This window comes from Medicago truncatula, chromosome 3 (genome assembly GCF_003473485.1).
Source record: "Medicago truncatula cultivar Jemalong A17 chromosome 3, MtrunA17r5.0-ANR, whole genome shotgun sequence".
NCBI lineage: Eukaryota > Viridiplantae > Streptophyta > Magnoliopsida > Fabales > Fabaceae > Medicago > Medicago truncatula.
The window spans coordinates 15,050,766-15,065,695 of NC_053044.1; the positions used below are offsets into that span (position 1 = coordinate 15,050,766).

A 14,930-nucleotide genomic window follows, 5' to 3' on the forward strand; every position below is an offset into this window, starting at 1 on the left:
AATGACTCACCCCATTAGTGTCTCCACCATTGTTGTGTCATTCCCAACGGTGTCTCGTTTGATAGTAATCTCCTCCACCTCTAAAAAACTCGAATTCTCAATAACTCAATTGTTTCCGCCACGTGGAATCATAATTGGTCCACATATCCCATTCTCTTTTTTTCTGTTGTTTGTTGATCTTGTCAATCATAGCTGTCAATGTCGTCATCTAGTCTGACATATTTTTGACGGCCGCAATTAAACTGTTAAATTCTGCCCTTGTAACCGGTTGATCTCCCATGGCTGATCAAGTTAGTAAAAGAACACAAGAAACCTGCTCTGATATCAACTGACGCGGTCGGTAAGCGCTAAAACTAGATTGAAAGAGACAAGTTCCTAAGCGACGAACTTGTAAAAATAGGGTTCTAGAATCCACCAGAAATTGAGAAAATCCTCTAAAATATTATTGAATGAATAAACGTTCTCCTTAGGCTACAATTGTTAAGCTTAAATAGGGAAATAACAAACCCTTATGGGCCAAACATAACAAACTAAAAACAAAACATACAAATAATAAAATTAGACTGAAATAATAAAATACTAAGGAAACCCTCCTACATCAACATAATACATTCTAGGGTTAATAGTGTTTTTCACCCCTGTAACATATGTCATTTCCGGTTTTCGCCCCTATAAAATTTTCGGTTTGATTTGCACCCTCGTAAAATTTTTATTTTCCGAAAAACACCCTTAATAGGCCATTCAAAAACCAAAATATCTTAAAAAAAAATTCTGAAAATGGCCTATTAGGGGTGTTTTCCGGAAAATAAAAATTTTATGAGGGTGCAAATCAAACCGAAAATTTTATAAGGGCGAAAACCAAAAATGACATATATTACAGGGGTGAAAAGCACTATTAACCCTACATTCTAATCTTTGATGACATGCATTGTGGTAAATTCCATATGGTTATCAGGTTGCGGTTAAACTAATACAAGTGAGATTTTGAACCTCCCATTCAACAACTTAAAACTCTCTTCACACTTCTCAACCTAAGATAATGGTTGATCAATGATCATTTACTCTAAATTATGTCATTGGTGCCACAATCTAAGAAAATCCTGCTAATCCCACAAGACTTTGCACATACATAACATAACAATTTGAGATTCTTCCCAAGCGAGCACAAAGTTTATCTTTGATGGATTTTTTTATTTTTTTTGAGGGGATCTTTGATGGATCTTAGAAACCTTCATTTTCTATCTAAATGTTTCAGTCTTTCCGCAGTATGCTTGCATTATTTATGGTCTTATGATCATAATATCACTGTAAACACAACACAACATTGTACGACACTTATGTCCATAAAGCGTTTTATAGAAGCCATTGCATTGCTCTTGTGAAAAATATTGTTAGAACTCTATAATGAAACAATGAAGTCTTACAATAATAATGCTTAATATGAATTTAATATTAAATAAGACACTAATCACAAATCCAAAATCTCTCAAGAAATCCTACACACTGACACTTAAGTCCTACAGAACCTTCACTAAATTTTAAGAACTCATAGGAATTTTTTTTGGGGTGTACATACATCATTGCGAATCATAAAATTTCCATGATCTTTAGTGGAATTATTAATGAGTTTAAAATATGGAAATTGCTATTGATAGCGAACAAATGGCTAGCGAATTCTTCAAGACACGGGTGGAATGTTTTCATTGGATGATTATTGTTGACAGGCATGTTTTCAACCCACTACACCCATGTATTACGCTAACACTAGAATTTGATTGGTCAATGTTTTTATCGGGATGCTTTTATCGATGCATTTGCTCGCCTTAAATAGCATTGCTCTTAAAGTATAACATATACAATAGCTATATCTCTACTATAGATTAAGGCTCACATGAAATCCAAAATATTACTCTTTTTTTTTTTTTGTGATTATTCTATTCTGTCATTAAAGGTTGTAAAACTGGTAAGGTAAGATTAAATTTTTATAATTGATAAGTTTCTTATGTGACCTCTTTACTGAGTGGATTGAAGGAGCAAACAAAACACTTATATGTATTTAAGAGACATTTACAGAATGTATTCTTACACAACTTGATAGCCCTAAATACGTAACACATGGAAAACAATCAAGATCCTCATCCCGTTACGTATCAGAGCGACTCTAAGACAACGCGTGAGAGAGTCAACTCACTTCAACAGTTATTCATGGTTATCTGCACGTTACCCACGTAGAGGCAACATTCAAACAGAAGGGGTAAGATTTCACATTTAACAATAATAACCATATAATTCATCAACAAAATTTAACAACATAAACAACAGCAATTAGTGACATTAATATTTCACTTAGTTTTTCATTAACAACTCATTGATAAATGACAACTTAACATCAACGACAATGCGACAACAACGACATCGACTCGACAATGCAACATCAACGACTTAATAATGCATGTGGTACAAATCAGGGCATCAAGCCCCCAACGCATAGAGCACCAAAGGGCTCACAGTGCATCAAGCCCCCAACTTATAGAGCACAAAAGGGCTCACAGGACATCAAGCCCCCAACATATAGAGCACAAAAGCCCTCAACTTTAATGAGTATGCATGGACTCAGTGTAACACCCCGTTCCCAATATCAATTATTTAATAAAATAAACACGAATCAGAGTAATAATCCCAAACGGGCATGTCACACTTCATTTTCAAATTTTCTTAAATAGAAAAATAAAATTATTTAATAAACCTTTTAGAATGCTCAAAAGGCTCGCCTAGTGCACGAAACAAAATTCAGAAAGTGGCTGACCAAGGCTCACTTCGCTTAAGCGAAGGCTGGCTCGCTTAAGCGACCGGCTTACAGAAAGTTTGGGTTTCGCTCGCTCACAGTTCGCTTGCGGGTCTCTTGAGCGAACACAATGTCGTAACTAAAAGGTTTCGCTCACCATCATACAGTGAAAAAAATTTACCATCGAACAGGCTTTTTCAAAATTTGGGCAACCAGCTTGAATGCTTGCTTAAGCGACGGGTAGCTCGCTTAAGCGACCATTCATCTGGGCAGGCAAAAACTTACGGGTTCAGACCTCTCCTCCCTCCAAAAACCCAACTTTAATCCCGTGATCACCCAAAACGTTTTCCAACAGATGTTTACAGGTTCTATACACAATTAGGCCTCTAAAGGAACGCAAAAACAGGCATTAACAACAACAATTACAGATCATCACACCATCATACAAATATTCATCAATTTATCCAATCAATCCAAATTTCAATCAATTCATGATCACAGCAACAACATAGGTTAAGTTTTCATTCTGGACATCACATTACAAACAGAATTAACATGACCATTACCATTTCCCGTTAGAATCATCATTAAACCTTAACCCTCAATTTATTTTCCTAAAGCTAAGCAATTAGGTCAATTTTCAAAAATTATAGATTATGATTATTGAGAGATAGTCTCACCCTTACCTTAGTTTTGCAGAATGATTACACAACACAATCGGTTCCTAAGCCCTCCTCTCTTGTCCTTGCTCTTCTTCTCCCTTTTCTCCCAAAAGCTAGTTTTCTTACGTAAAAACGTTCTGACTGTTTTTCTTTCTTTTTCTAACTCCCAAACTATAACTTCCCTATTTCATTAAACTCCCTTAATTTTTATTAAATCCTAATTAACTCCCTAATTTCTAAAATAATAATAATTTCCACTTATTTTCATTATTATAATAATAGACTATAAAATAAAATGCACACACCACAAAATCACCAAAAATCATATATAATCGCATATGAGACTCCAAATAAATTAAAATAAAATATAATAACAACTAAGGCATTACAACTCTCCCCAACTTAGAGAATTTCGTCCTCGAAATCTTACCTCAAACAAACAACTCCGGGTTCGACTCTCGCATCTTACTCTCCAGCTCCCAAGTTAAACTTTCTCCAGTCGCTCCACCCCAAACAACCCTCACAAGCGGTATCTCTTTACCCCACAAGGACTTCACCTTTCGATCATCAATTCTCAAAGGTAAGGTCTCCACCGTAAGGTTGTCTCTAACTTGCACATCATCTCTAGGAATAACATGCGAAGGATCCGGTACATACTTCCACAATTGTGACACATGAAACACGTCATGCAAATTCGAAAGATGAGGTGGCAAACCCACTCTATACGCCACTGTCCCAACTCTCTCAGATATCTGATATGGGCCAATAAACTTCGGAGTCAACTTCTTAGATTTTAATGCACGACCTACACCTGTCATAGGAGTGACTCTCAAGAACACATGGTCTCCCTCTTGAAACTCAAGGTCCTTCATACGCTTGTCATGATAGCTCTTCTGTTGACTCTGCGACGCTTTCATCTGTTCTTTTATCAACTTAATCTTTTCTGTAGTCTGTTGAACTATGTATGGCCCCAACATCACACTTTCTCCCGACTCGAACCAACACAAAGGAGTTCTGCATCTTCGACCATACAATGCTTCAAACGGTGCCATACCAATACTCGAATGGTAACTATTGTTGTAAGTAAACTCTTCCAACGGTAGGTGACTATCCCAAGCTCCACCTTGCTCAAGTACACACATTCTCAGTAAATCCTCTAGAGATTGTATCGTCCTCTTCGACTGATCATCTGTCTGAGGATGATAAGCCGAACTCAGCCTCAATTTCGAACCCAGAGCATCTTGCAAACTCTTCTAGAATCTAGAAGTGAACTGCGGATCTCTATCCGACACAATACTCGACGGAACACCATGCACTCTCACAATGTCCCGGATATAAATCTCCGCCAACTGAGCTACCGGAAAACTTATATTGATCGGAATAAAGTGCGCTGACTTCGTCAACCTATCCACCACAACCCAAATAGCATCATGCCCTCTCGGAGTATTGGGTAAACTCGTCACAAAATCCATAGAAATGTTGTCCCACTTCCATTCTGGCACATCTAAAGGTGTCAACAACCCTGCAGGCTTCTGATGTTCGACCTTAGACTTCTGGCAAGTCAAACATGCATACACAAATTAAGCAACATCCCCCTTCAAACCGGACCACCAAAACAACTTTTTCAAATCATGATACATCTTCGTAGCTCCCGAATGAATACTCAAGCTACTCTTGTGACTTTCCTCTAAAATTAACTTTTTCATCTCATCATTGTCAGGAATGCAAATTCTGCCTCTGAACCTCAACACACCTTGTTCATCAACTTTGAAATCACTATCTTCAGCTTGATTACCATTAACCATTAAATCCACAAACTTGACATCAACCTGTTGCGCTTCTCTGATACTATTCAAGAATTCACTATTGATTTTCAGCATACCCAACTGCACACTCTGGGGTGACAATTCGCAAACCAGACTCAAGTCTCTAAACTGTTCAAGCAACTCAAATTCCTTTACCATCATAGCCGACATGTGTAACGTCTTCCTGCTCAAAGCATCTGTAACTACATTGGCTTTACCCGGATGATAGTTCAACCCAAAATCATAATCCTTCAACAGCTCTAACCATCTCCTCTGCCTCATGTTTAACTGCTTCTGATCAAATAAATATTTCAAGCTCTTGTGATCACTGAACACTTCGAATCTAGAACCATACAAGTAGTGCCTCCAAATCTTCAAAACAAAAACCACCGCAGCCAACTTCAAATCGTGAGTAGGATAATTCTTTTCATGTACCCTCAGCTGCCTAGAAGCATACGCTACCACCTTACCATCCTGCATCAAAACACCTCCTAAACCCAGCTTAGACGCGTCACAGTACACAACAAACGGTTCTTCTGGCTTAGGAAAAATTAAAATAGGAGCAGTTGTCAACCTTCTCTTCAACTCATTGAACCTACTCTCACATTGAGCATCCCACAAAAAAGACTTACCCTTACAGGTTAACTGAGTCAACGGCAAAGCTAACTTTGAAAATCCCTCAATTAACCTGCGGTAATAACCAGCCAAACCCAAGAAACTTCTGATCTCTGTCACCGACTTCGGAGTCTCCCATTGTGATACTGCATCAACTTTTGAAGGGTCCACTGCAATACCACTACCAGAAATAATATGGCCAAGAAAACTCACTTCACTTAACCAGAACTCACACTTCGACAATTTGGCATACAACTTCTTCTCTATGAATACTTGCAATACAGTCCTCAGATGTTCTGCATGCTCTTCCTCATTTCTAGAATAGATCAAAATGTCATCAATGAATACCACCACAAATTTATCCAGGTAGGCATGAAAAATTCTGTTCATATACTCCATGAACACACCAGGCGCATTAGTAACACCGAAAAGCATCACCTTATATTCGTAGTGACCATATCGTGTCCTAAAGGCAGTCTTCTGCATGTCCTCATCTTTCACCTTAATCTAATGGTAACCTGACCTCAAGTCAATTTTACTAAAAATCTTTGCACCAACCAACTGGTCCATCAAGTCATCAATTCTCGGAAGCGGATATCTGTTCTTTATCGTAACTTTATTCAACTGACGATAGTCAATGCATAGCCTCATACTACCATCCTTCTTCTTTACCAACAACACAGGCGCTCCCCACGGTGAAACACTTGGTCTTACAAACTTCTTGTCGAGCAAGTCCCCCAACTGTTTCTTCAACTCAGCAAGTTCGGATGCTGACATACGATAAGGTGCCATCGACACCGGCTTCGTTCCTGGTACAAGGTCAATTGAAAATTCAATCTCTCTTTCTGGTGGTACGTCTGGAATCTCATCCGAAAAAACTTCAGGAAACTCATTCACCACTGGTAACCTGTCAATCACAGCTTGGTTTTCTAACGACAAACATGCCATTAAGGAATACATCAGAATTCCATCACGTTCTAGCTGCTTCATCTCTTTCGTAGTAAAAAATTCAACTCCACCCTCTTCTTCAGCAGAAGAAAAATGCACGGTCTTGTTAAAGCAGTTGATATGAACTCGGTTATACTCTAACCAATTAATCCCAAAAATAACATCCATTCCCGTCAGCGGTAAACAAACTAAGTCTACCTCAAAATCCCTACCGAACATAGATATAGGACACCTCAAACAAACAAGAGAAGTAGTCACTGAACCCTTAGCTGGAGTTTCAACGACCATTTCTCCTTTCATATCAGATATAATCAAACCCAATTTATATGCACACTCTAAAGCAATGAAACAATGAGTAGCTCCAGTGTCTATAATAGCAATTGATGAGTCATTTATTATCTATTTTAATATGTTATTTAGTTTCGTTTTAATTAGATTTAGGTTTATTTTATATTTATATTATTTCCTTTTTGAATTATTTTACTTTAATTCCATATTGTTATATTTCAGGAATGAATATTGGATGGATTGAGTCTTGGAGCAAAAGAAAGGGACTTGGAGCCGATTGAATGCAAAAATATGAAGATTGAGAGACAAAAATATGTCTCCCCCAAGTCAGAAGCTTGGCACGGCCCGTGCTAGCCTTGGCACGGCCGTGCCACCCTCCAGAGTCACTTTTGCTGCTTTTGCTTAGATTTTAAGCTACTCTATTTTTAGCCCGAATGTAATAGCTTAGATTTTAAGTCGAACAAATGCTATAAATAGAGTAGCCATCCATCACAAATATTCATCTTTTCTTGGAATGCAATATGTGACAATTGTCTTTCTAATAAAAGTTCATTTTACTTTCTTGCTATTTACTTTTATGTTTTCTCTCTTCTTCTCCTTGTCTACAATGAACGTCAGTGAGTAGACTTCTCTTGTCTTGGGATTGTTGGATAAGTCTAATGACATAATCCTAATCAAACCAAGCTTTAAACCTTAATCTTATGTAACCCTAATTCCTTATCTAAATTCACCGCTTTAACATGGATCAACCATTATCAAACTGTGGAAACGAAAGTGGAGGGTTTGATAATTGTTTATCCATCATCTCAAATATCAATTCATAAAACGAAAGTGGAGCTTTGATATTCGAACAAGTGAATTTAGACAAAGATTGTAAAGGCAGCGAAATAGTCTTTACAATCTTTGAGACATATATTTTCGATCTTCAAGGGAACTAATAATGATCAAGTCAGCGAAATAGGCTTGGTTGTTAGAGGAACCAAAATCTAATAGTCATCAAGTCAGAGAAATAGGCTTGGTTGCTAGAGGAACAAAAGAGAAACTGTCTTGAGTCTAACATAAGGTTATAAGTTTAATAGTTTGGTTTGTTAAGGACTTGTCATTAGGATGAACCAATAATTCCTAGACTTTTATCTTTTCTTTTATTATTTGCTTTTAATTAAAATACAAACCTTTCTACCTTATAAAATCTTCAGTCTAATCATTATCTAAAGTTAATTGAATTCATAACTCTCTGTCGGAACGATACTCATATTTTACTACTTCGGTAAGACCGTGCACTTGCGGTTTTATCCCATCAAGTTTTTGGCGCCGCTGCCAGGGAGTTATTGTAATTTGATTAACTTTTCAATAGTGGTTAGTCTAGAAAAAAATAAAAAATAAAATATTTATACAAGTAAATAAAATATATATATATATATATAAAATATTTTATTTCTTTTTCTTATCTTTTTATTTTATATTTTATATATATATATCTCCATAAATAAAAAAAATAAAAAATAAAAATATATATATATATATATATCTCTCCCTCCCTTTCTCCTTATTTTTTATTTTCTATCTTTAACCATTTTGATTTCAGGCATGGCTCAAAGACGATAATAACGACATGGATGAGAAACGTGCTCTCAAAGAGTATGCAATCACATCTTCAGATGAGCCGTACGATGCTATTGTGTACCCAACGGTTGAGGGTAGTAAATTTGAAATAAAGTCTGCACTTATTTACCTAGTGCAGCAAAATCAATTTTTCGGATCACCCACTGAGGATCCGAATCTTCATGTTTCAATTTTTCTAAGACTCAGTGGAACTTTGAAGGCAAACCAAGAGGCCGTAAGGCTGCACCTCTTTCCTTTCTCCTTAAGGGATAGAGCTAGTGCTTGGTTTCATTCATTGACAATTGGTTCTATCACTTCATGGGACCAAATGAGGCGAGCTTTCCTTGCCCAATTCTTTACCCTTTCTCAAACCGCTCAATTAAGGGCGAGGCTTTTTTAATACACTCAAAAAGATGGTAAATCTCTTTACGATGCATGGGAGCGTTTCAAAGAAATGCTTAGGCTTTGCCCCCATCATGATTTAGAGAATTGGCTTATTATCCACACCTTTTATAATGGTCTTTCGTATACCACAAAAATATATGTTGATGCAGCTGCAGGTGGAGCTTTGATGAATAAAACTTACACAACAGCATATGATTTGATCGAGGGCATGGCACAAAACCACTATAAGTGGACAAGTGAGAGAGTCATCACTGCTTCTTCACCCTCTAAAAAAGAGGCAGGTATGTACAAAATTTCCTCCCTTGATCATCTAACTGCAAAGGTTGACACACTAACACAAAAATTTGATACAATGAATACTAGTGTTGTCACACCTGCTCCTGTATCACCTCCTTGTGAAGTTTGTGGTATATTTGGCCATATTGGCATTGATTGCCAACTAAGTAGTGTTGTTAGAGGTCCTGAGCAAGTAAACTATGCTCAATATAATCGAGGGTTTAGAAACAACCAATTTTTTTAGCAAACCCCTCAAAATCTTTTTGGACAACAAACAACACCATCCAGTTATGCAAACAACCAAAGAGTCCCTCAAAAATCCAGCTTGGAACTTTTAATGGAAAATTATGTTATAGATCAATCCAAGCAACTCCAAGAGCTTAAAAACCAAACTGAATTTTTGAATGACTCTCTTGCCAAAATCACATCCAAGGTAGACTCCATAGCAACTCACAATGAGATACTTGAAACCCAAATCTCTCAAGTGGCCCAACACGTGACTGCTTCCTCTCAAACCACCGGGATCTTTCCAGGTCAAACTGAAACCAACCCCAAAGGCCATATAAGTTCTATTACTCTTAGGGATGGTAACCAATTAAAGAACCCCGTTGTGAAAATTAAGAACAATGAGGGAGAGATAGGAAGTGATGAGCCTCAAAGTGAGAAAACTATAGGAGAGAATGAAAAGCCATTTGTTTCACCACCTCATGAGCCTAAAAATCCATTAACACAAGGTTTTGTCAAATCCAAGTTAGATGACCAATTTAGAATTTTTATTGAAATACTTCCAAACAAATTGCCATCTAAACTTAAGAATCCAGAAAGTTTTCCCATACCTTGTGTCATAGGATCCGAAAGCATTGAGAAAGGCATGTGTGATTTGGGAGAGAATGTCAGGTTGACGTCGTTATCCCTTTGGGAAAGATTGGGTATCGGGTAGAGAAACCTCTTGATTGTCAAGCTAATGACTTTAAACGAGCGCTTCGTGGGAGGCAACCCACGGGTTTAATTGCTTTTATTTTGTTTGTTTTGTGTTGTTTTAATTTATTTTGTAGGTATTTGTCCAAATATGATGCGAAAAATGAAGAAAATTGAGCCTTGCATGTCCAGAAGCTTGGCACGGCTAGTGCCAGTGATTGCACGGCCGTGCCTGTAACCTAGCCATACTTCACCAACTTCCAGAGAGTTGGCACGGCCCGTGCCTGTACTGGCACGGCCGTGCCATGGTCCCAGACCCTCTTTCACCATTTTTTTTCACTTTTCTTCTTCTTCCTTCATTCTTAAACACAAACTTCCCTCATCCTTCAACTTCCCTCTCTAAACCTCCATAACATCAACATTTAAACCTCCATATCTATCTCCATTCATCATTGCAAACATTTACCACCAATCAAAACCAACATTCATCCATTCAAACACTAAATTCTACACCATTTAACCCTAACCCAAAAATCAAAAATAAAATTCTTCACCAATCTCCATCATTAAACTCATCAACCTCACTTAAACCCCAACCCATCACTAAACCAACCTTTCCAAACCAATACCTTACCAAACCCTAACCTTCCCTAAAATCCAAACCAAGTTAACTAGGTCAATGGCATCAAAAAGGCAAGGAGATTGAAAGCTCTAGAAGTGGTGCAAAGAAAGAGAAAGCAACATTCAAGAACCATGGCATCAATTTTAAAGATGACAAGCAAAGGAGTAGGTCTAAAGCTCTTATCTCTCAATCTATTTATGCTTGTCGATACACTGATAATATTGCTATGGATAGACTAGGAAAGAGGTAGGGACTGATGAGGAATGATGAGCTATTTATGAGACATGCTTTATAACCACCATGTTAACATTTGCTGTTACTTGCTTGATTATCTTGTTTCAATTGATAGAAAGAAAACCGGATGATAAGGGTAATATAATGGTAGATGGAATCATCACTTTTATTGCTAAGAAGTTTGGGGTGAGTGTGAATCAAGGGATCAAGAGGATAGATGAGAACTATTATCTAAACTTTTATACTCTCACTACTTTGTCATTCCTTAAAACCCATGACCCTACTCACAATTACCAATATGAATGGAGAATCATTAGAGCTAATTGTGTGATTATTCTACCTAATTCGGACATTACTAATCCGGAGGTGGTTGAAAATTTGCTTTATGTTGGTACTAACCCACAGGTACAAGATGATGGTAATGATGATGGTGGTGATGAAGAGGAGGTAGGTGCACAACACCATGAACAAAAAGCCGGTGGAAACTATAATGATGAACGGTGGGCATGGATGCAAACCAAAGTTCAAAGAACATGCACCGAGCAACAAAGACAAGGTGTTGAAATGATCGGACTAAGAAACTATGTCCTAAGGGGCAATCAAATAAATGAATAAAACAATCATTATAACGACATGTTTCCTTTACGTATTGACTTTTTGAATTATGATTAAGTTATTGAACTGAATTTATGATGTGTTTTGATGAGGCCTGCGTTCCAAGACTATTTATGACGTTGAATTAATTCTGTTGCTGTTATGTTGAAGTTTTATGTTAAAGGATAAATTATTATTTATCTATTTGATATTTTTAAGAAGTGTGATATCCCGTTATATATTGTTTACTCTGATAAATGTTTATGAAATTTTTAAGTTGGGAAAACGGGGTGTTACAATTGGTATCAGAGCAGGTCGGTCCGTTCGGCCAATTAGAAGAGTCGTGTCGAGTGTTAGTAATAGTTATATTACTATCTTATGTTGTTGTTGCTTGATGTGTAGAAACTAAGAGATGGCCAGAAGAGACGACGTTGCGTTAGCTGCTGCACTACAAGACGTAGCTCAAGCTGTGGGACAACAGCCTAATGCAAATGCTGGTGTGAATGCTGAGACGAGGATGCTAGAGACCTTCCTGAGGAATCATCCTCCTACTTTCAAGGGAAGATATGACCTCGATGGAGCCTAGACGTGGCTCAAAGAGATTGAGAGAGTGTTCCGCGTGATGCAGTGTTCAGAGGTTCGAAAGGTGCGTTTTGGTACGCACATGCTAGCTGAGGAAGCTGATGATTGGTGGGTGAGTCTTCTACCTACCTTAGAGCAAGACGGTGTTGTGGTTACTTGGGCTGTGTTTAGGAGGGAGTTCCTAAACAGATACTTTCCGGAAGATGTTCGCGGGAAGAAAGAGATCGAGTTCCTTGAGCTGAAGCAAGGAAACATGTCTGTGACTGAGTATGCTGTAGAGTTTGTGGAATTGGCAAAGTTTTATCCGCACTATACTCCAGAGACTGCTGATTTTTCAAAGTGTATCAAATTTGAGAACGGTTTGCGTGCTGAGTTTAAGAGGGCAATTGGTTACCAGAAGATTCGAGTTTTCTTTGAGATGGTGAGCAGTTGCAGGATTTATGATGAGGATACTAAGGCTCATTACAAGATCGTGAATGAGCGGAAGACTAAGGGTCAGTAGAGTCGCCCTAAGCCTTACAGTGCCCCTGCTGATAAGGGCAAACAGAGGATGGTCGAAGATAGACGGCCTAAGAAGAAGGATGCTCCTGCAGAGATTGTCTGTTTTACTTGTGGTGAGAAAGGCCACAAGAGTAATGCTTGTCCTTGGGATGCCAAGAGATGTTTCCGCTGTGGAAAGAAGGGTCATGCACTAGCTGAGTGCAAACATGATGATATAGTATGTTTTAACTGCAATGAAGAGCGTCACATTGGTGCATAATGCAAGAAGCCTAAGAAGGTACCGGCTACTGGTAGAGTTTTTGCTTTGACTGGTACACAGACATAGAACGAGGATCGCTTGATCAGAGGTACTTGTTATATTGATAATACACCTTTAGTTGCTATTATTGATACTGGTGCTACGCATTGTTTTATTGCTTATGATTGTGCTACTAAATTGGGTCTTGTCATGTCTGATATGAATGGAGAAATGGTTGTCGAAACTCCAGCTAAGGGTTCTGTGACTACTTCACTTGTGTGTTTAAGATGTCCTTTGTCTATGTTTGATCGTGATTTTGAGATTGATATGGTTTGTTTACCTTTGGGTGGTATGGATGTGATTATGGGTATGAACTGGTTAGAGTACATCCATGTTCACATTAATTGTTATAGTAAGTCGGTGTATTTCTCTTCTCCTGAAGAGGAAAGTGGCGTAGAGTTTTTGTCTACTAAGCAGCTGAAGCAGTTAGAACGTGATGGCATTTTGATGTTTTCCTTGATGGCTTCCTTATCTATTGAGAATCAAGCAGTGATTGATAAACTACAAGTGGTATGCGATTTTCCAGAAGTTTTTCCTGATGAAAGTCCTAATGTGCCTCTAGAGAGGGAAGTTGAGTTTTCGATTGATCTTGTTCCTGGAACAAAGCCTGTGTCTATGACACCTTATCGTATGTTAGCTTATGAGTTGGCCGAGTTGAAGAAACAATTAGAAGATCTACTTGAGAAAAAGTTTGTTAGACCAAGTGTTTCGCCTTGGGGAGCGCTGGTTTTGCTAGTGAAGAAGAAAGATATATGGTAGCATGATATTGTGTATTGACTATCGACAGTTAAACAAGGTGACAATAAAGAAAAGGTATCCACTTCCGAGGATTGATGATTTTATGGATCAGTTAGTGGGTGCAAAAGTTTTCAGCAAGATAGCTTTGAGATCGGGTTATCACCATATTAAAGTAAAAGATGAAGATATGCAGAAGACAGCTTTCAGAACGCAGTATGGCCATTATGAGTACAAAGTTATGCCTTTCGGTGTTACGAATGCACCTGGAGTATTTATGGAGTACATGAATCACATCTTTCATGCATTTTTGGATTGGTTCATGGTTGTTTTCATTGATGATATTTTGATTTACTCCAAGTCTGAAGAAGAACATGTTGAGCATTTGAAGCTGGTTTTGCAAGTGTTGAAAGAGAAGAAGCTTTATGCGAAATTGTCTAAGTGTGAATTCTGGTTGAAAGAAGTGAGCTTTCTTGTACATGTTATTTCTGGTAGTGGTATTGTAGTAGATCCGTCTAAAGTTGAATCGGTATCGCAATGGGAGACTCCTAAGTCGGTTATAGACAGTTGACTTGTAAAGGTAAAGCCTTTATGTGGGATGTTCAATGTGAGAATAGTTTCAGTGAATTGAAGAAGCGACTGACGACAACTCTGGTTTTGATTTTGCCAAAGTCAGATGAACCTTTTGTGGTATATTGTGATGCGTCCAAGCTGCGTTTAGGTGGTGTGCTTATGGAAGATGGAAAAGTAGTAGCTTATGCTTCGAGACAGTTGAGAATTCATGAGAAGAATTACCCTACGCACGATTTAGAGTTGGCTGCTGTAGTCTTTGTATTGAAGATATGGAGACATTACTTGTACGGTTCGAGATTTGAGGGGTTTAGTAATCATAAGAGTTTGAAGTATCCGTTCGATCAGAAGGAATTGAATATGAGGCAGTGTAACGCCCACCTGCGTTTAATCGTTTATTTAATCGAGTTTAGGTGATTATATTATATTTATATAATATATGCATGATTTTGGTATGTGTCATACCCCAATTTTTGACCTAAGACAGCAC

General features: G+C 37.9%; 1 protein-coding gene and 1 non-coding gene across 2 annotated transcripts; one reads left to right on the top strand and one right to left on the bottom strand.

Annotated features, from left to right (window-relative positions):
- Positions 1-9,081: 9,081 nt before the first annotated feature.
- Positions 9,082-9,188, bottom strand: LOC120579811 (small nucleolar RNA R71). Its single transcript, XR_005645556.1, has one exon. It is a non-coding gene; the product is annotated as a small nucleolar RNA R71 (small nucleolar RNA).
- Positions 9,189-9,462: 274 nt separating this feature from the next.
- On the top strand, positions 9,463-13,096 carry LOC112417817 (uncharacterized). Its single transcript, XM_039831916.1, has 6 exons — positions 9,463-9,579; positions 9,988-10,120; positions 11,276-11,346; positions 11,566-11,607; positions 12,635-12,757; positions 12,884-13,096. Exons 1-6 carry the CDS (start codon positions 9,463-9,465, stop codon positions 13,094-13,096), a joined length of 699 nt encoding a protein of 232 aa, XP_039687850.1.
- The last annotated feature ends 1,834 nt before the right edge of the window (positions 13,097-14,930 follow it).

Bases quoted from the DNA above. Each gene is read 5' to 3' on its own strand.
- LOC112417817 (XM_039831916.1), top strand. From the start codon at position 9,463: ATGAATACTAGTGTTGTCACACCTGCTCCTGTATCACCTCCTTGTGAA. The intron at 10,121-11,275 runs GTTTTGTCAAAT...TTCAATTGATAG, and splicing joins TAAAAATCCATTAACACAAG to AAAGAAAACCGGATGATAAG. The intron at 12,758-12,883 runs GTGAGCAGTTGC...AAGGGCAAACAG, and splicing joins TTCGAGTTTTCTTTGAGATG to AGGATGGTCGAAGATAGACG.